This window comes from Scophthalmus maximus, chromosome 1 (genome assembly GCF_022379125.1).
Source record: "Scophthalmus maximus strain ysfricsl-2021 chromosome 1, ASM2237912v1, whole genome shotgun sequence".
Classification (NCBI taxonomy): domain Eukaryota; kingdom Metazoa; phylum Chordata; class Actinopteri; order Pleuronectiformes; family Scophthalmidae; genus Scophthalmus; species Scophthalmus maximus.
The window spans coordinates 9,871,053-9,893,482 of NC_061515.1; the positions used below are offsets into that span (position 1 = coordinate 9,871,053).

The 22,430-nt window shown below is 42.2% G+C and overlaps 1 protein-coding gene across 1 annotated transcript; it reads left to right on the forward strand.

Annotated features, from left to right (window-relative positions):
* The first annotated feature begins 894 nt into the window (after positions 1–894).
* On the forward strand, positions 895–22,295 carry zmp:0000001114 (suppressor of tumorigenicity 14 protein homolog). Its single transcript, XM_035624743.2, has 19 exons — positions 895–1,105; positions 8,227–8,374; positions 8,990–9,150; positions 10,427–10,497; positions 10,901–11,061; positions 11,784–11,819; positions 12,845–13,073; positions 14,392–14,531; positions 14,672–14,775; positions 15,192–15,301; positions 15,841–15,971; positions 16,468–16,572; positions 17,016–17,123; positions 17,483–17,596; positions 18,218–18,337; positions 18,763–18,943; positions 19,557–19,825; positions 20,427–20,563; positions 20,706–22,295. The coding sequence occupies exons 1-19, from the start codon at positions 1,079–1,081 to the stop codon at positions 20,865–20,867; spliced, it is 2,514 nt and encodes an 837-aa protein (XP_035480636.1). The 5' UTR covers positions 895–1,078; the 3' UTR covers positions 20,868–22,295.
* Positions 22,296–22,430: the final 135 nt, after the last annotated feature.

Here is a 22,430-nt window from a genome sequence, read left to right on the forward strand (position 1 = left end):
TCTGCGTCACTTCACACTGAGGGAGAATCCACGTGTGCGTCAGTTTGAGATTGAACCCCCCGAAAAACGTTGGTTTCTATTTAGCTCAAGTGGAATCCGACTGACAGTATGACTGTGTCATGGTCCGGTGAATAACGATACTTGGAGGATTCGGATTCACGGATGGATCTGGATGTAACGTCTCACTGTTTTTTTCTTCACAATGGTGCACAGCAGGTTTTTACAGATGCAACATGTTGACTTAAATTTGTGTCCGTGTGAACAAAAAAGGTGCAAAACAACCGTGACAAAATCCAGCTGCAATATTTTTTTTTTAAATTATTTCTATCATATATTTTATTCATTCAAATTTTGGAAGAAGACAGTTTACAATAACAAGCATCATAACATCAGCAATTAGGCCTAACAGTCAAAAAAAAGAGAAACAAACTATTAAAAGAAACAGCTTCAATATTCTATCTGTGTCACTTCGTCTCCATATAGTCCATACCTGCGATACCTTTTCCAAGTATTTTGTAATTTATATTTTGAGGGAGAGAAAGATGCAGATATTGCATTTTTGTGCTTCTCATAGAGATTGATGTGGACGCTATCAACATTTCTTTAATACTGTGATATAAAACAATGTACAATTGCTCTGTATTGTAACTCTCATGTGACATTAGAGGAACTCCCAAAAAAACAGTCAGGTCATCACTTCGAATCTTGACATTTGTATTCTGGGGATATCATCATATATCATATACTAAACAGGAAATGTAATAAGGAGCAAGAAAGTGAGCAAACATACATTAATGTTTCAAAAGATTATATTTATGTAACGTGTGTCGTCGTCGTCGTCGTGCAGCTGCGCGGGGCGGGGCTTGTCCCATAGGTGTGTGAGGAAGGAGGGGGCGTTTTCAGGTGTGTGAGCGCTCGACGATCCAGGAAGTGACACGGTCATTCGGGATTTCGCGAACGCAAACTGTTTACTATTTACTGTTTGTCTGAACACCGCACCGCAGGTCCACAAGAGGGTCCAGGTAAAACGGTTACAGACGAGGAGGGGTCTTGGCTCCTGTTGGACTCCAGCCGGAAGATGCGCTCCGCCAGAGAGGACTACGACGTGAGTTCACACTTGTTTCTGGTCACACAGGGGCTGTGTGTGTGTGTGTGTGTGTGTGTGTGTGTGTGTGTGTGTGTTTGTGTGTGTGAGAGAGTGAGTAAGAGAGAGAGACTGTGTGTGTGTGTGTGTGTGTGTGTGTGTGTTTGTGTGTGTGAGAGAGTGAGTAAGAGAGAGAGACTGTGTGTGTGTGTGTGTGTGTGTGTGAGTGTGTGAGTGAGTGAGAGAGAGAGACTGTGTGTGTGTGTGTGTGTGTGTGTGTGTGTGTGTGAGAGAGAGAGAGAGAGAGAGAGAGAGAGACTGTGTGTGTGTATGTGTGTGTGTGTGTTTAAGAGAGAGAGAGACTGTGTGTGTGTGTGTGTGTGTGTGTGTGTGTGTGTGTGTGTGTGTGTGTGAGAGAGAGAGACTGTGTGTGTGTGTGTGTGTGTGTGTGTGTGTGTGTGAGAGAGAGAGAGAGACTGTGTGTGTGTGTGTGTGCGCGCGTGCGTGTGAGAGTGAGGCCTTCACCAAGTGTCTGGCATTTCAAACACTTGCTCCTCATTCCTTTGGCCTTTGACAGCCTTCACTTAAATGTTCTTTCTTTGACCAGCAGTTTGTTTGCGTCCCTCTAGGTTCAACAAACCATATCTCTGAAGGAGTTTCCCCTTCCTCACAGAATGTGTGAATGAATGAATGATTAAACCAGGGGCCACTTCACTGTAGTGTCTAAAGACGAGTCCTCTCGTGGTGTTCTCCCTCTGGCCAGTGTGTTTCACACGGAGACGCATGGAAGTTTTGAATTTGATGAAAAGAGCTGGATTGTTTGTTCGCTTCTTATTTTCCTTCAGAAAGAAAAAGAAATGATACCGTGATACATTATACAACATAGTTAAGTGATTGTTTGAAGTGTGGGTAATTACATTTTAGATCTTGCTGAATTTTTTTATTGCACTCTCTATTCAATTTATGCTTCATCTATTTTACTACGTGTTCTTTATATAACAAAGCAGTTATGTGAAGTCAGTTTTAAGAAAAGAGGGGGGCTTCATCAGGCGTATAGGTGCTACAGCATTAGCTGACTTGACATTTACCTTTTACAAAAGATCATTGTTTTTCTGCATATAAAGGGAAGCTTATTGAAGCTGGATGAACTGTTTTTAAAATCTACCTGTTGACATTACGTAGCCCTTGATCTGGAACTGGTTAGATATTAAGAAAACGGGATCTCTGCCTGTTCCATGCAGAAAGAGGGTTAGAGGCCGAGGAATCCTCCGTCAAGTGTAGACCGCTAGTGTCTTAGCATGAACTTTCCTTCATGTTTCTGCTTTATGCAAAAACATTTGATTCTCTTTAAAGCTGGTTGAATGGTCATTTACTGTGGCAAAAAAACAAAGTGAAATAATTCAAATTTTGTCAGCCAAACTGAGGAACTGTGTAGCTCTAGTTGTCCTTGTCACGCTCTAACGTTCCTAGTACCACTCTGGTGTTTTTAAGAATCAGTTCATGTAGCTGCTTTTTTCTACTGCACTGCCACAGCAAAGTGTGGTGAGGCGCCGGTATCACAGGTTCCAGCAGGTGTAGTCCCACTCAGATAGTCGAGGCGTGAATATCCACTGGTTATAGGTGAATGTAATGTATTTTGCATGCGCAGTTACACTCAGACAGTCAGTCAGACAGTCCCTGGAAAAGGCAGTATTGTATAAAGTTAAAGGCAATGTCACAATAAAGGACATATCCCTTTGTTGCAGAGAAAAGAAAGAAGAGGAAAGCCGAGGAAGAAAAAACAGCAAGATAAACGCATGTTTTCAAGACTAATACAACTAACTATTTCTTTTTTTAGTATCCATTTAATTTTTAATTTTTTTTACATTTGTATTTATTTTTTCATATATGAAGATACAATTTATCTTAAGTAATTTTAGTTGATTGTCGTTCTGCACTAAAGCAATTAAAATGATTTTACTTGTTTACAATAATTACATTATCTGCTGGTTTATTTTGATACTTTTCAGCACACCTGGTCCAGTATGCCACTCAGTACCGTATCACTTTGAACACTAAAGTGCAAATCAACACTAGACCACTATTGTGAGTTGGCTACATTTAATATCACAAACCATAGAAGCATAAAGGCTGACATTGGTATAATTCAAGCAACACAGCTAAAACTAATAAAGTTGACAGTGGGTGTGTTAGATTTGCGGAGGGTGTGCGAACGATCAAGCATTGAGAATAGTATTGATGGAGGTGGGGTGGGGATCAAATTCTGCTTAGGGCCCCATATAGGCTAGGGCCGGCTCTGCGCATGTGTACTACTAAGAATATGCAAAAACGGTAACAATGTTCAGGAAAAGAGAAACCGTTTCGTCTTCGTAAGGAGAGACTTTAATAAGGACTGACAAGAATCAGGAGCATATAGTCAAAATACCTGTAAGTGCCATCTAAGAGATAATGGGACGCTCAAACTGCAAGAGATTTGACTCGTGAACTGCCAGGCATGTTCTAGCTTGACTTTGTTTTTAGACATACATAGCAAGACTAACTAACAAACCAAGTGCTGCTTTTTTCTTTTCTCAAACGTGCTGGTTGTTCGTTAGAAAGATGTGTGTGAGGATACCCAAAGAAATGATGAACTAAAAACCGGCGTCAATGACAATAAGTCCTAAGTGCTGTCTTTTGCGTAAGAGATTGTTGTTGGCAAAAAAATGCACTGGAATGAATGAGCATTTTGTCTTTTTAGCTTTGTGGAACAGGATATGGATGGAATTTCATATTCATACACACAAAAATAACATTGTAATATGATATTGAATAAACTGCCACCAAACTACCTACTAAGGACATACATTTTTTAGGTAAATCTAATTAAAACACACATTTGCCATGCCACACTTCTGCTCTTTCATTTTCTGAAAGCAGAGATACCTGTTTTTAATTACATCAGTAGTATGAATGAAACTGTTGAGCACGCACGCACACACAAAGAGGCCAGACTGGAACACTATGATTGATGTTGTTTGTCTGCTCTCTGTTTGTGTGGTGAGTTAGCAGTGAAATTAATGAACACTTCTTCAGGCAAGGCAGGTCTGTTTTACTTTTGCATTCCAGCAAGGGAATGGACAAGGGTAGTCATGTTGAAAATGAGCAACAGAAATCAAGCAAAGCAAAGCTGATGTCGCGTGACACGTCTCTCAGTGACTCAACTACGTGATACATTCAGAAACACTGACAGAAACTGCGAGGGGCCAAGTTTAATCTTTAACTCAGACGTTGTTTGCCTGTTTAACTGCACCTGTTGCCATCTTATGTGAAACAAGACAGTTTGCCTCCATGTAAGGGAAAAGCAACAGAATTGTTCTTCCTTCAGTCTTCCTTGGTACGTTGGCGTGGACAATGCAGGGCAGGGTTGCAGATTTGTCAATGACCTACGGCCTTGCTCCACTCTGAGCAGCCAGGTGGTCGTGTGGCATATAGGTCTTGCAGCTGTAGCACCAGTTTTCCTCAACTACCTGGCTGATGCTGGTGGTGGAGTACTAGGCTGCCACACTTGTGAATAAGGTTGTTGGAAGCCTCAAGTGGCTCAGAATGAATCTAATATTGTCTGAAGTGATGTCACATGAAGGAATAAGACAGTTTCAAATTGCACATCCAAATTGCCCCAACCTAGATTTGCCTCAAGTGGGGCTGGAGACTGGTTTGTAAATGACCTCTCTAGTCATCTTCTCATCTCTGCTTCAGGTCAACAGCTTGATTAGCCACCACGAGCAAGACACACCCCAGTCTCCGACTGACCTGTCAGTGGCCGAGTTGCATGGTGGGTAATGTAGGTGCCAGGCTTTGACAAGGAAGAAAAATTCCAAAAGTTTGGAGTACTCTTTCATGTGGAGCTAACGCTAAGAAAAGGGTCAAAGTGTCAATCTACTTGAGCCAGTGCGGCACAAAGAAGTAGATGGAAGAAGAAGAAGTAACTCTCCATGAACTTTTAGAAATGTTAGGGCTGCAGTTGCTACTGTATCTTGGCCTTATATTATTTTGTTGACAAACATGATAAAGAATACGTGTTGTCAGCATACCAGAGAAGAAATATTAGGCAGCACCTGTATGTTGCCTATTGCATGCAAGCTGTTTACACCCAGTAAGACCAGGGATTACAGAATCACAAGTGCCATCAAATAGAGGTAAGCCACTGACTAACCCAATTTCCCCCAGTAAGACGTGACAGCGTGGCAGCGTGTACAACACCATGACACTGAAACGGAAGCAGCTAAATAAAATTTGGCTGTTAATCATTCATTTTATAATTTACGCTTGTGCTGTTCCTACTGCGACGTGTCCAACCATCTTACTACAGCTATCATATGTCTATGTATAAACTGTGACTGTGGGCGGGATGAACATTTGGCACATTAGAGAGATGATGTGTGTGGTTGCCTTCAAAGAAATTAGAGAGGAGGAGGTTAAGACATGGAATCAGAAGGGGTCCCTTGGCAAAAAAAATATATCTTGTAAATCCTCTGTCTTTCGTTTGAGGCACTTGGCAGTCTACTGCCTCCCCACGTCACCAAAGGCAGAGATAGTTTTGGGGAGATAACGGGGCAAAGATGTAAAATGGAAACAGGTTTGTGATGGTAAGAAAACTGAGTCACAAGCCAGTTTCAAACATGTAAAACCCTTCTTTTTCTGTAGAGTTGGCTATATTGCCATCTATTAGCACAAATGGTTTATACGTTGCCAAGAATGTGATTTTTTTTCCCAGTTCATCTTCATTATTTCCTATTTCTTAAGCCTTCCTCTATTCCTGTGGATCATCTGAGGACTAAGCCACATGACTAATGTTGTTTGGGTTAGGGGCTTTTTCATTTTTTTCCTTCTTTTTTTTTCTCTCAGCCCTGTGCTCTGTAGCATTATATATTGAGGGTCATCATGGCAGACCTGAATGGATCTGTGGCAGAAAAAAATGCTACTTCAGTGTGTAATTCCCTGAATTAATGTACAACCGAGACTGTAAGGGTTTTATATTTATTTATTTATTTATTTCTTAAAAAGCCAGCTAAATTATCCAGAATATGTATTAAGGCATCAGAAAGACACAGATAATAATAAGACAAATATTATTGATGCATTAACTCGGAAGAAGTACAGTACTTAAATGTTGAAAATGGTACATGGAACTATGGCTTCGACTTCTCCTTGAGCATGTAAAAATTATGATAATTTTTTTTTCAAATCAACGTACAGTCCAGTAAAGAGAAATGATCATGTGTGAGGAACTCAAAGCTCAACGGAAGTAGCGTACAATACATTACATTCAGTCTGTGCTTTATACACTAACCAGAGTTTTGGATTAATGTGAGAAATCATTGTTAATAAGGACGAGTGTGGAAAATACATCGTGCTGGAGGGTGAGCTGTGAGCTGTTTTTCTTTTATTCTTCTAAACCACACCTCACAGCGGTGGCAGCTTGCTTTCCTGACTGGTTATTCCACTTAGAAAATCTCTCGAGCAACTGAACTGATTCCTCAATTTCCATGTTTACCAGTTCACCAAATCTGAGGCCTCTTATACAGCTCAGATTGTTTCCTTGTAGAAACATTAACTGTTCTGTATTTTTAGTTTGCATCAGCATGTTGTGGCTTTTCCCTCATTATTCAGTGTTGAGAGATATTACTTCCTGTTAAAATTAGCTCAGCACACTTAGCTGTTATTGAAAAAAAAAGAAGAAGAAAATCCTCCACAGAGTTTCAAAAATGGGTACTATTCCTTTCTAAGAGTGAAGAATTGGATATGATGAAGAGCATGTAATGGTTTTATTAGGCTGTGATCAGGCTGACTGATAGAGAGAGACCCTGGAGCACTTGCTGACCCCATCTCTAATGATTCCTCTCATTCTGGCCCATGATTGCTGTTAGATATTCCAATTAGAAAGCATGTGTGGAAGCCCGGGTTGGGTAAGAATAGGCCTTAATTGCAAAGAGTTATCATCTAGACTCATGTAATTGAGCCCCCATCTTAAGGGGCAGCACATCTGACAAATTGATTTAATACCAAAGTGATTCTTCATCCCTAATGGCACTTGGGCTTCTTCACTCATGGGCTACATGCGCTGAATTCATTGTGTGTTGATTGCTAAGCTGCCTGAAACCTTTTCTCTCCGTCCGCCCACTTGAGAGAGCTCAACAACCGACGCACACACTTACAGTATCGACGGAACACTCACACAGCCGAACGCACCGGGCTCATATCCTCTACAAGGTTATCCCACAGTTATTATGCAATTTCAGGATGCGTGTTTATGTGTACATGGACGAATGGAGTGTCGGAGCGCTGTGACACTTACTAAACAGGTTGGGCCAGTTCTGCAAACATATACAAAGCTGCCTGTTTGAAGTGTGGATGCCACAGTTCAGCAGTTAAATACTGAAACGCTCATTTGAATCCCCAAAAAGTTAAACTGCTGTTTATGTGTGACCTTGTTTTAACACACATTGACTGTCCTTCGTGTACAAACGTGCACAACGTTTTGTCTCCTGTAAAACATCAAATTTGTGTTTGCCTCCAAAAGTTTAATTAGTGTAAATTTGTTCAAGGAACTTTGCACTCATTGTCCGAGTTGCGGGATTGATGTGTTAACACAGTGTTGTTTCTGTAATCTTAGTTATATAAATACCTCCTACAGTATGTCAATTGTTCTGGAATTTCATAAAAATATTCTGAGCTCATGCGGTGTAAGAGAAGACTGTCGCCCGAGGCATTGTGCTAACCTTAAACCTTACCCTAGTTTACCATTTATCTGTAATAATGATGATAATAATAATACATAATATACATTGGTTTTATATTGTTTCTTTTTAAGGTACCGAAGGCTGCTTTACAGAGTTTGTGAAATGAAATGATCCAATCTATTGTCTGGATGCACACTGTTTTTGTCCAACTAATGACCCTGTGTTATTTATCTGCATGGAATTTGGATAAATTGCAATTTGTTCAGTCATAAACCTTTATTGATGAAGTTAGTAAGATTCGATACTTACTGTCGCATTGTAATTAACACTGTAATCAAAATAAATGTAATCTGTATCCAGAACTTGGCACACTAGCTTGTATGTTTTTTGACTCTGTTTTGCTCTTTTTTTTTCCTTCATCAGAGACGCAATGGCCACCACGAGCGGATCGACTTCCTGACCAGCAAAGAGAAGGCGTCGTCGAGGCGGAAGACCGGCATCATCATCGGGGTTCTTGTGGCATTCCTTATCCTCGCAGCTGTTGCAGCGTTCCTCATTTGGCTGTTTGTCTGTGAGTATAATAAAAAGACTTCCCACCGTTATGTCATCCACAATAGAGACTTTGAAGTGCAGCACTGGGCTTTTATATGTTTGGATAAATTAGGAGACGTTGGGCATTCTCTGGACATTTTTAAATATAAATCAAGGTCATTATTGATAGAATTAAGTGAAAAGTTCAGAGTGTTTACATTGCTGTCACCAGACTCTGTGAAGTGGATCACTTCCACTTGCTGTGAAGGCACAGCTCTTTCATATACGTTTAAGAGTGGCTTGTTTGGACTTTGTAATTTCCCATTAGTGTTCGCCTTTTTGACAGCTCCGGCTTTCTCCTTTACTAAGGCAAAGTAGACGAATGTCACAGAGTCCGTGGCACAGCCTCGCTGTCATTTACACATGATAAAAAGGCCTCTGAAGCCTTGATAAACAGCCTCTTGATTCAACTGGTTGTTTTAATTGCTCTGAGAGTCAGACTGTCTTCTCGATATGAGATCATGCCGTACAACTTTAAAATAGCGCTTCAAGGCCTGTTTGAAACCCAGAGTCTCTGCTCTTTCATCACAGGCAGCTATCCTATAACATTTTGTTGATCAAACATTTAACTCTCATCTGCCTCTCTCCTTTCAAGTTAAAGACGCTGATTCAGGAGCCACCTTGAGTAAGAAGCTCAGCCCATCAGTGCAGGTCTTCAGTGGGCATATGAAGCTGGCTGGTGAACCGTACGCCCAGGAACTGGAGGATACAAACAGCAAGGAGTTCACGAATCTGGCACGCAAGCTGCAGACGATTGTGAGTTTTGACACTCATAAAGACGACTTTCATATTTTTCAACCCCTTTTTCACCTTCTTTGTGTACTGTTAACTATTTTAAGTGGGGTATTTGCCGTGGAATTTGTTAGGCGTTGTGGAAATGCTTTTTAAATGTGACCCTGGCAGTGCACAGAGACAGCTGAAAGCACATTTGTGTGGGTGGAATAAAAGCCGGTACGTTCCCTTAGTAATTCCCTCAACAGCATCTCCTATTATTGGAGACAGTGGAGATGTTTGTAGCACCACTTAGGAGCATGTTGATCACAAAAAAAAAAAAAACTAGCTCAAAACCCATCAAGCGCACACTTCCTCGGTGGAAAGCTGCAAAAGTGTTGGCTGAGAATTAGAGTGGAAGAGGCGGGGGCTTGAATTTTAGATGGCTAGACCGTCGGGAGAGAGAGAGCTTTGTGATGTACAAGATTTGCTCTTGCATACAACAAAAGGAAAATCTTCTCAGATCATTTCTGATCTGGGATGCTGTTTACAGGGCAGGTACAACGTGCGGGGTCAGGCTTCAAGTAAACAACGCCGAGCATGTTTATCCAGATATCCAACAACTTTACTCCGCTGCTCTGGCACCACCTGTCTGTGGTGGAGGCCTTTAAAAACGTATTTCTTCTCCTATTGTATTTCCTAAGATGGGTTTGATGAAATGTTGCTGATTTGAAAACTTAAAACGTTTTCTTCTATGATGATTAATGACTTTGCCCTGTGAACAATCCTCTTTCTCCGTATCACTTTTGAGCTTTTATCACTAAAAATCCCCAAGAATCCTCATATTCCTGGATTGTCTGAGACACATCCACCATTTTGTTTCCATCCGTCTATTCTTTATGAATTCTCCTTTTGCAGTCTGATTAATCAGAGAAGCAATTACTGATTGACAACATTCCTGATCATGATCAGTTCTGAGCCTGTGATATATAGTTTAGATTTTATTTTTGACCTGCAGCTGGTTTTCTCTTTCCCCTTTTTGATCAAATGCTATTTAACTTTCTTAACTTTGGGTAGTTGTTCCACTGCTCTGTATACGCTGACCTGCATTCAAAACCACAAAGCGTCTGTATCCTTGTCTGGCACAGTTTCGTAGCTCAGCACAGCTGAAGGCAACACAGTTAACTGAGAATCCCGCTCTTGTGTGTTTTGCATGGAAGGCAGATTTTGTTTAATATTAACCTGCTAATTTGTACTTTGTCTTGAGGCAGACGAGCTCAAATCATGTACAGTTCAGTAAAAGTAATCTTTTTTCCCACAGCTGGATGGAAACTACAAGAAAGATCCATTACTTGCAGAATACTACACTAAATCGGTGGTCACTGCTTTCAGGTACCGTTGAGATTTTAAGCTCCTTTTAATTTTTTTCTCTCGTACTGCTGCAGAGCAGTCCACCCTGGCGCTTCTGAGCACTTAAATCTTGTATGAAGGAAAAGCTTTGTTTTACTGACCTGTAAGGGGTTGAGAGTTTCAAGTATGTGGCATTTTTCAGCACATCCAAAGTTGAGGTTTGATGTGGTCTGTTGACCTGTGACTTATGTGTGTAGTGAATTATGAAGTGCTGCGCTAACACTGACAACAGTTCAACAGAGGATGCAGGTACTGCTAGGTTTTTGCAGTAATCCAAATCACCCACGTTCCACCAGTCCTTGCTCCTTCTTTTTTTTTAAATGTTGAAGCTGGTTACTGACTGGTTTCTGCTACACTTTTCCTTCCCACTTGTCTCTCGCACCAGTGAGGGTGTGATCGCCTACTTCTGGTCCCAGTTTGATATTCCAGTCGAAGAGCTGGAGATTGTGCCGGAGTTCTCAGAGGAGCGGGTGTTGGAGGCACTAGAGAACGGCCTGAAGGAGCAGCGCCTTGTCTCATTGAAGATCATTGAAGTCACTGCCTCACGTAGGTGCCACGAGGTCTGGGGGGGGGTTCACATCAAGGGGCAAAAAGGCCGGGTGCAACTTGGTGTTTACTGCAGCTGGCTCCAAATATGACATTTAACAATCAGCGAAGATAAAGCACTGTGTATACACAACCTAAGGTCATTGTCATCTCCTGTCAGCATTGGTATTCTGTATGCTTTCTGTTTGCATTATGGGAGCTCACTCTGATTTGTGCTGATAAGATGATAATAGATAAGCCAGACCTCTCAGCTTGTGCTGCATCTGAGATTGCACATTTTATACTGTTTGGATCCTCTAATGATATTAGCTGCGCCCTGGCCTGGCTTGAGACAGCCATTTTTCTTCCTTCTGTCTTCTCAGCATTCACGTTGCATTTGTCCACATCCTGGCCACCAGCCAGGCACTGGTCCCGGTGACTCAGTGGTTTTTGGTCCTCTTTAAAATGATTTCTGTGGGTATGATTTGATGTTGCTGTCCCAGATAGTTAGACAGAGATGTATGGGTCGCCTGCTATAGGGCAAGGTGAGATGGAGCAGAAAGAGCTGCACACCACCACCGGTTCCCGTAACCGAAGGGAAATGGAACAGAAAATGTGCAACCCAAATGTTTTAGGCTCATGCATCAAGTTGTACCTGCCTCCCAACTTTGGTGACCGATTCTTACTTTTTCCTCCCGTTTCTCTGCCACTCTCTCCCACTCCCTCTCTCTCTCCGTCTCCAGTCACAGATCCTCGCATGGCCAGGAACCCGGGAGCCGGTGAGTACAGCGTGTCCCATTTCAATCACCCGCAGCTGTAATTTTCCAGCTGGCTAGATGCTCACTCTCCTGCCACTCCGTAACGAATGGCCGGCCCGGCCCGTACTGTACATGTGCTGCTGTAGTCAGAGATTGAGAACCCTGCATCAGGCCAGGGCGAGTCAGTCACTGTGCCTGGCACTTATCTTTGTCTGTCGAGTGATTTATAACCTCGGGAGAATTAGACTATATTACGTTACATTACCATAGTAGGTGCACGGTCCTAACATGAATCTGTCTTCACGTACATCCTGTGGTATAAAGGATGGAAGGACTTTGTGATTAAGTTGTGTTCAAATGTATTATTTATATTGCAAGGTCAGCAGTGAAAAGGAGCAGAAGAAGAAGAAGATACAGAACATGAGAATGATTCACCAGCTATAAATTTGTGTTTAATCAGTCAATCAAACTTAGTTTATATCGCACCTTTCAAGCAAATCAAATGCCTTTCAAAGTTATTTACAGGTGATAAGCAAAAAATTGGATGTAAAAAAATTAATTGAAGACTGACTTAGAGACTAACAATTGAAAAGACAACAATAAGAGAAGGGTAGTTAAGATAAGACTAGTAAAAAAGATATATAACATTTTAGAGTTGATAACAAGCAATAAAAACACCAAGAAATTAAAATTAGTCAATAAAAATTTTACTAAGATATTTAAAGGTCAATAAAGTTAAATATAGTGAAGAATAATAATAATTATAGATAATAATAGAATAATTATCAACACAAAAAATTTAGTAGAATAAGAGTGAATATAAATCATAAAACAATAAGATTATAAAACACTACATAACGGCCATACTAAACAGGTGGGTTTTTAATTTAACACTCAACATTTTTACCTACTCTCAGATCCCCCTGAAGGCACCGACTTGGAGCGCAGTGGCTAAAAGCAGAATCACCAAATGTTTTTGTTCTGCTTTGTGTTTGCCTTGTTCCGCTTGTCTGTATGCAATGTGTAACCCGTGTTGTCTTTCCCAGAGGAGTGTTTCTACCACCTGGAGGCTGAGGAAACGGTGAAGAAGTTCTCCTCTCCGGGTTACCCCAGGGGCTACCCCCCCAAGTCTCGGTGTCAGTGGCAAATCCGAGCCTCGGAGGACAAAGCCATATCTGTCACTTTCCCTTTTTTCCACATCGAGGACGACTGCTCGGACGACTTTGTGTCCATCTATGACTCTTTGAGTCCAGATGATTCTCAGGCCATCACGGAGTAAGTAGGGCTGTGAATGTCCCGGGGGGGTTGGGAAACATGTTTGTAGTAAAGTCATACTGGTGCTCTTTAAAGGTTAAACCTCACGTGGATAGATCAGGGATTTACCGTCATACTGTTTACTAGCAGTGCGCAGTGTTTTTGCACTGATGCCTCCACTTGAGAGGGATTTTATTTAAAAGAACGGCAGTAAATTGAGTCATTTTTACTCCTCCACAACTTCAAATTGTGACACAAATCACATTTTCATTTCGCCTTAAACCTTGGTAGCAGGGTCTGTTTGATAGGGCTCAACCAACATTTGTCTCATTTATTAAGCCTTGAAGATCAGAGAGAGGGGGAATATAGCTCTGCATGATTCCCAGAGGACAACCACTAGGAATCACTTTGTGTTTGACTGAAATGTTGCAGAGGGATTTAGGAGCAAAAAGCTGTTTTGATGTGGGTGGAAAACATGTTCCACTTCATTCCTTTCACTGCATTTGTGATTACAACTTTTTTTTTTCTTGGCTCTGAAGCCTTTGGTGCTACATGTCCCATTTTATTGTTAACTTTTGAGACCTCAGTGAGATTGAGTTGGCTCAAAAAAAGACCTCTCCTTTCAAATCTGCGAAGGGTGCAAACCTGAAACCTGCTGCAGCACTATGTGTAATTCACTTTGTGTACAGGGGAGTGGTGAAATTCTAAAAACTACGGGCTCTCGAATGCAACATCAGTTGTAGCCGCAGGCATTTTCAAACTCAAGAACCTTTTGCCAAACAAATATGTGTTACCAAGTGATGCATAAAAATGTTATAATGCTGTTGAGCAATCAGCTTTATCCAAGGTGACATGGGGTTTATGAGAGCTCTAATATAATACTCTATAATGACATTATTGTACTGGAGGTAGGTGTATTGCTGTTCTTGCAGTGTCATTCACACCTCCATGGCTCCGCCGCCAGCAGTGCTGGAACTTTTTGCTAATGTTCCTAATGTTTGACTTTGAAACTCTGCCTAAGCAATTCTATCTAGCGCTGGCACATCTCGCCTTGTTTATCTCTTTTTCTACCTCTCTGCTTATCTATTGATTTTCTTTTTCAAATAATTTTTTTGAGTATTTTAAACTTGTTTGCTGCATTGGTGTTTTAGTGCTTCTGACTACAGAGAAGTACATCAGTATTTGATTTTACTTTTAAGTGTGGCACATCCTGGGAAACTGTAAAACTCCATTTACTAAATGCATCAGACATTCATACTGTGCTTCGTGTCAGTGTAAACACCTTTTTTCCAATTCTGTAATCGTGCCTGATTGTGCACTGCTCATCCTTTTCTCACAGGAAGTGTGGTCAGAGGCCCCCCTCCAACCATCTGGAGGTGGTGTCATCCGGCAACATCATGCTGATTAATTTGATAACGGACACCGATGTCCAGAGGCCGGGCTTTGAGGCAGAGTACAGAGCCATCCCCATGTCACAAGGTGATGAATCATCCTTTTATCATCTGCATTCTGCACTTGTTCACCTGGATTAGTTCTATTTATGATTATGACGTATACATTTGTATTATGAATACCAATGACGATGCGCCATGATAGAATATCCGACATGTTCTATCCAGTAAAAACCTGTGGCGGTGTCCTCTCTGAGAAAGCGGGAGTCTTCACCTCCCCACTTCACCCCAGCTTCTATCCTCCTGCCGTGGACTGCAAGTGGACCATCAAGGTTTGCAACACCACTCCTCCCCCTGGCCCCCCTCCCTTATGGGTAACCCCTCCACCCACCTCCTCCTCCATCATCCTTAGCTTGCCATGAGAGGAATGCTGAGGCAGCACTACAGAAGCCAAGCTGTTCAGTACCTCTTCTATCTTCATCTGTCAGGGAGCCGTTACTGCCGCAGCTCTGGCTGAGCTGCGGTATTTTGTGTTGGCTTTGTTTTGCTGGTGTTTCTGTTGTAACGTGTGACTGCGTGTGAGCACTTGTGCGTTTCTGAGCCCACTGCCTGTTTGGGTGTGTTGCTCGTATGCCTGTATATACATGAAATACAGATACATGTCTTTGTGTGTGTAGGCTGGGGAGTGACATGCATGCATGGTAAACAAGGTTCTTGCAAACCAATCACCTCTTCCTCTGTGCTGTAGGTCCCTGCTGGGAATAAGGTGCGGGTGAAGTTCACCATGTTCCGCATGAAAGAGCCCGGGGTGGACATCCGTGTGTGTCACAAAGACTATGTGGAGGTTATGGACACCAAGTAAGACTCAAGTCATGTGAATGAATTATCTTTTGTATCACACATTTCTGTGAGTGTGAGCTCGATGGCAAAATTCCATTTTTAAACATCTGGGGGCTAATTTCTGCAGTTTTGAATAAAAACATTGTTCATTGTGCTCAGAAGTAGTCCGACTGAAACACGAGCAGGCATGCGGTCATACATGTTTTAACCAAACCTTCAGGTTGGTCAAACAAAACTGGAAGAGAAAATGAAGGTGGATAGTAAACGGTTGACTTAAAGTGTTCTTCGGTTACAGTTTTACAGACTGATTGGTTCAACTTTGACCTGCTGTGTTTTCCTGTTAAGTCACTGACAGTCATTTTCGGTTGGTTTCTCCCCAGTTTGTCCAAATGTTCATATTTCTTGCCCCATTAGACTTTGTCGTAGCAAAATTGCCCTTTTCCCTAATCCCAGGTATTACTTCAGTGAGAACATTGTTGTCATAGCCACTAGGACTCCAAAATAAAACCTGTAATAAAAACCTGAATATTCCTTTAAACATTGGTCTTGTGCCACAGGTATTGCGGAGAAATGTCCTCGTTGGCGCTGACCAGTGTCGGCAACATCCTGGAAGTGCGCTTCCACTCCGACGAGTCCTTCACTGATAAAGGCTTCAATGCTGAGTACAGCGCATTCGATCCCGCAAACCGTGAGTTAAAAGTCTAAAAGTCTGGCACCCACACTGACACAACACTCGGCGAGATGGGTGAAGTGTTGCGCCGTGACAATGACACTCATAGCCTGCCATCACGGAGCAACACAGGGGGAGTAACTGTGCAGGCTGAGAGACCATAAGGCGACGGGTGACTGACAGTCAAATAGAGCTGTTTTAGTGGGCTTAGAAACTGCGGCAGTGAAACTCAAGAGCCAGACTAATCACCATAGAGCTTGTTTATCGGGTCCATTTTATTTGCCACTGTCAGTCATGAGCACTCCACTCTCAATGCCCTCCGCCCTTTATGTTGTCTCCCAGTTTGACTGAAATGGATTTATAATTGCTCCGATCAACAGGGACAAGCATTGGCCACATGACGGATGTTGTGAAAATACACTGTCACTCCCTCTCGCTCAATTTGTCATCATCCTCTTTCTCGCCTTTTTTTTTTTTTTTTCTCCTGCTGCCCTCCTCTCTGTTTTGTGAGCAGCCTGTCCCAACCAGTTTGCTTGTGCCTCTGGCATCTGCATCAGCAAAGATCTGAAGTGTGATGGCTGGAATGATTGTGGCGATATGAGCGACGAGGTGAAGTGCAGTAAGTTCCCCTTTGACCCAACCACACTTTTCCTAATGAAATAGTCTCTCATGTCAATTTGACATTTTGGTTTCCATAGAAAATTAAGACAACTATATATACTATGTAAATTTCTGAACTTAAGTTAACTTCTTTAGTTCACAAACTTACTTTTGTTAACTTCGGACAGTGCCGAGCTGTTTCCAGTCTTTGTACAGAGCTAAGAGACGGCTGTCTGTAGTCTAGCTTCATATTTAATGTGCAGACATGAGAGTGCACTCGACCTTCTCAGCTAACTCTCAGAATACACATAAGCAACCCCCCCACCACCACAACTGTTTGAAAATTTCTTTCCAGCCATTATCTTTCCATAATTTTAGTTTTTACAGCCGATTTGTGTTTCAAATCACTCATATTTACGTCTTCCCCTTTTGCACAATTAAATACTTTCCTGTCTCCCTCAGATTGTGAAAAGGACCAGTTCTCTTGTGACAATGGCTTGTGCAAACCCAAGCTCTGGGTGTGCGACCGCGTCAACGACTGCGGGGACGGGAGCGATGAGAAAGCGTGCAGTAAGTATTCCTGTCTCTTTAAGTGCTCTTCGGGGGATACAAACCCTATCTAATGCTATGCTAATTGTGCTAACATTAAAGAAACATCAGTGCTAATGCGCTGGTCACTGACTGCCAGGCTGTGTGCAGACATTATTCTATCAGTAATGGAGTTTGTTTGAAGCCTTGCACAATTTGCCCTGCATCTGTCCAGGCTCTTAATCATGTGCACTACACGCAAGACGAATGGAGACAGACGCTAATGTCCACCGTGGCTGCACCACTAATGTCCCTCTGAGGCTTGTTGGCGTGTCTCCTCATTCAAGTTTTCATCTTTATCTTTCATAATATCCTCATTGCTTGTGTTTGGTTGCCTCCAGGTTGTGAGGACAACGAGTGGCGTTGTGGGAATGGCCAGTGTCTGCCCCAGGATGTGGTGTGTGACAGCAAGATGGACTGTGTCGACGGAAGCGACGAGGCCTCTTGTAAATCATGTAAGGAGCCGCAAGTCGCACGTTTGAAAAATTCTCACTACAGTCGCTTATAAGTTACACTAACCACTAAGCAATTAACCTTCATCCACAGCACAGTGTTTAAGATTCTACGTTTTTCAATGTATTTAGTATTTTGGTCTTTCTGTTTGAATGTCCTCCAACTTTTCACTTCCCTCACTCGAGCTGTGTTCAGACATGTACTCTGGAAAATGTCAGAGAAATTGGGTCCGAACATTTTCCTTTTGTTTGCCTCTCAAATATGACGGACGCGGCAGGAAATCGTCCAAGTCAGATGCGTTCACACCATCAGGAACATTTGTCTGGACTTCGGTGTATGTCTGAAAGCAGCTTCAGTCTCACACACACACACACACACACACACGCTCACACACGCACAGAGGGCGATCTTTTATTTCCTTTTGAATTTCACTTTCGTGAATAAAGAGATTAGACCTCAGCCGCAATCAATACACCCAATTAAAGCCATCTGCTCCTCCCTCACTGTGCATTGAGTATTCCAGCCATTCTCAGTATTTTGCTGGTTAAACTTTGCAGTCGTCTAAAACTTGTAATGAAACTCACCATGTTTTGATTTTGGGACCTGTCTCCACCCGACTGTAGCTCCGGGTGTCTGCTCTGACTTCAGCTTCAAGTGTAGGAACAGTGAATGTGTCAACAAGGTGAATGCTGAATGTGACCACGTGAAGGACTGCTCGGATAACTCAGACGAGGACCGCTGCAGTAAGAGTTTTACATCTTATTTTCATTTCCCTCTTACAGTTCTCAGCTTTTCAGACTTTTTAAAACAGCAGAAAGTGGATCTTATCTCTTAAGTGTCATTCACACTAGATTATAGTGGAGCAGGGTTCTGCTGTGCGTCGGCCTGTCTATTAGAAAAAAGTCTCGGGCCTTGACTGCTTTATTTATTTAATTTTTCTTTGAAAGCTGCTCTTGTCATCACTTAAGTTTTTGTTTCCCCCCCCTCTCATTTAAGCCTCAGGGTGTGTCTGTATTTTATTTTTCCTTTTTATGATCAGCTAATATGGAATATGATGGCTTCAAGTCAACTTAATCTTTTTTTTCAGATTTTCCTGTCTGATCACTCAAGCCACTCTCGCCAAGAATTTTGCACTCACCATCCAACGTTTTTCTCTGCTGCCCATCAGATTGTGGCACCAGGCCTTACAAGCTGAACCGCATCGTCGGAGGGCAGAACGCTGAGCTGGGGGAGTGGCCCTGGCAGGTCAGCCTTCACTTTCTGACCAATGGGCATGTCTGCGGTGCCTCCATCATCTCTAATCGGTGGATCCTCTCGGCTGCCCACTGCTTCGTCACCAGCGACCCAGCGTGAGTCACGTGGCTCTCATACACATCAGAACTGTACTGTGTATATGCCACAACACAGATTTCCTCCCTTATATTTTATGCTATTCATTTTGGTTATTCCCCTCATACATTATCATTCACCAAAATGAATTAATCTTTTGAGATAATCCATCAAAGGATGCAGCTGTATTCAACAGAGTGTCCTGTAGGTGGAGCACTCACCATGCTGTTCAACTTGATCCACTTCACAAGTGATCGAGCAGGGAAACGTGTTTGTTTTCACACATTCACAGATGCTGTTGATTTGTACAGATTTGTAATTCAAATTTAGTATATGAGCATTGTCCACATATCCAGATTACGTATAGAGCCACCAGGTTGTATATTTATATATAAAACACTACTTTTGTGAAGCTAATAATGATCATCTTTAGTTACATGGTGGTCTTGCATTGAATTACATCTGACTTGGTCTCAACAGAGAGTAAACCATACAACCTTAAAAGTAGCACATTTTGTGCTGGATTGTATTGGACTATACACACGTTCCTGACATTGCATCTACCCCTACTGCCTTATGCGTGTGAGGAAACATAACCTTTTGCCCTGCGGTGCTGTTTACATCCTACCACAGGTACCATGTTGCATCCAACTGGCAGACCTACAGTGGCATGCAGGACCAGTACAAGCAGGATGGTGTACAGCGCCGCCCGCTGAAGAGGATCATCTCCCACCCAGATTACAACCAGATGACCTTTGACTATGACATTGCACTGCTGGAGCTCACTGAGCCGCTGCAGTTCAATAACACCGTCCAACCCATCTGCCTACCGTCTTCCTCCCACGTCTTCCCTGCAGGCATGGCCTGCTGGGTCACAGGCTGGGGCGCGCTCCGTGAAGGAGGTATTATGCATGAATTGGTGATTCTGATTGGAACTGCACTCTTTTTTGTTGTTTTTCTCTGGAAGTGATTATTATTATACAAATTTTAATATATATATTAAAATATATATATATTAATTTTTTTATACAGTTTTTCCCTAAATTAAGGTTCACCCACTCTACAATTTTGTTTTTCTTTTTTGGCATATTCAACTCGCATCAAAATGAAGACATCCCACTCATCCCCCATCTTTTTCACAATGAGCTATTCATCTCCGCTCTTCGTCTCCTTTCCATGTCTGCGTCTTTTTTTATTCCCCTTATCTCTTTCTCATTCCATCCTGTCTTATTCCTTTCCTTTAATGTCCCTACCATTTCTTCATGACATACTTCTCTTCCGCTCAACCCTCCCTCTGTTCTCTCATCTCTCATCTCATTCTAATCTGGTCTTTTTCTGTTAAGCCTTCTTCCATATCCATATATCAAGACAGATGTCAGCTCTACTGGGAAGCCTTTTAAAACTTCATTAGCTAACAGTAATCCATCCCATTAACACATTTGACATTAGTGACAAACACAGAGGTCACGTGACAGCTTCGATCCCTTTGTCCTGCTTCTGCAGGTCAGAAGTCGCAGCTGCTGCAGAAGGCATCGGTGAAAATCATCAACGACACGGTGTGTAACGTGGTCACCGAGGGCCAGGTCACCTCCAGGATGCTCTGCAGTGGGTTCTTAGCAGGAGGAGTCGACGCATGCCAGGTGAGACCATGCAACAAGTTCTCCAGAAAAAGAATGAAATGACAGAGGGCTGGTATAGATGGGTTTATACACCCTTATAATTATTGTGCTTTCACATCCAAACCGAATCTAATAACTCGCCTCCCCTGAATGTGCCTACCAGGGAGACTCTGGAGGCCCCCTGGTGTGTTTTGAGGAGAGTGGGAAGTGGTTTCAGGCCGGCATCGTGAGCTGGGGTGAGGGCTGCGCTCGTCGGAACAAGCCCGGCGTCTACTCACGTGTCACCAAGCTGAGAGAGTGGATCAAGAAGGAGACGGAGATTTGATGATGCTGTAAGGAACGGGGGGGGGGGGGGGTGAGCAGGGAACAACGTCAGAGTGCTAAAAATAATGGAGAAGGAACATTTGGGTCTGATTCAGGACTTTAAGTCTCTCCAGGATGTGTTCATTTAGCAGCAGGATCAGGATACTCCTCCATGGACCCAGCTCCTCACATCAGTGACTCAGAGCACTTTATTTGCTCGCCAACCCCCTTTTCAACCACAGCGACCCACACACTCTGTATAGTTTTTAAAGGTGTAAATCTGTGCAGTGCCTTTTACCCCCATCAATCATGACATGTTCCACTGGTGAACACACCCCGAGTACAAATAATGAAATATGTATATTGTGCGAATCATTTTCCCAGTATTTGGAAAATGCAACATTGTAATGCAGAATTTGAATTTGTGTTTCAGAAAAGTCCCCCTATGCAAACATAATTGTATTTTTAAGAATTTTTTTAAGTATTATGTATTTCTAAAAAGGTAAGACGACTTCATCGTCTGGCTGCAGCGGATTTTTTGCACTTTGCCAATGAGCTCATGCTCTAAATTTGTTGTTTTTTTGTTATCCTATATCTAAAAGGACTGTAATGCTTGTTTCAGTCTGTTAGCTGCAAAACACTCTTCCATCATAGCTGACCATTTTTCAGAGCATAACATAGGTCGTTCAACTGATTTTTATCTGCCAGGGAGTGATTACTCTGTTTTTAGCCCTACTTGAAACAACAGTTGTATTACTACAGCGTGTGATGACCACAGGAGTTTAACAAAACAAAACACACCAAAAAAAACAACCCGTCAGTAAAGTTAAGTATATCTGATTTGTAGCTGTTAGCCTAAAATAGGAAAAACTCCTACATGGTCCCTGGGAAATTCTGATCTGAGACAGGATTGATGTTTAAGTTCTTTTAAATAGCTGTTGATCTAAATGTGAATCTATCCGGGGCCATAGATCCTTATTTTTTTATGACCCTTTTACAGATACTGTTGCCCAGGTCACCAGTTAAGCTCTGGGTGATTGAAGTCTTTACTGGCCGACACCCGAGGGCCACAGCGAAGCCACGTGCTTGTCACTAGTTGCCGGAGCAGTGCTATGAGTTGTTATTCCTGTGAGAGGTTTAAATGAAAGATTTAACTGGGTGGTTTATTTTAGTCTGTTTTGCCTTCGTCTCTTGACTTATCCTGGAGATATTACAGCCTGGATAAGCAAACCAAAGATGTGCCAAAGTATTGTTATACAGTTCAGAAGAAAATTTTTGTTGGGAATATTGCTCGGTGGATCTTTATTAATTCCACAGGGCGTTACAATGTGTATATTTCAGAAAGTAAAAGACAACATGCAAAAGATATTATTCTGAGCACTGTTCTTTTTTGTGTGTTTCTACATGTTTTTATACAAAAGAGTAACAATAATAAACATCTTTTATCAGATCCCGTTGCACCTGATTGCATTATCTGGATCATTTGTCTTTGATGGAGTGACGCTTTGTACCATGTTGTGCATAATAAATGTTTGTCTTGTGAGACCTTGTCCCTTCTCGCAGTAGAATTGTAAAGAGCGTGTAC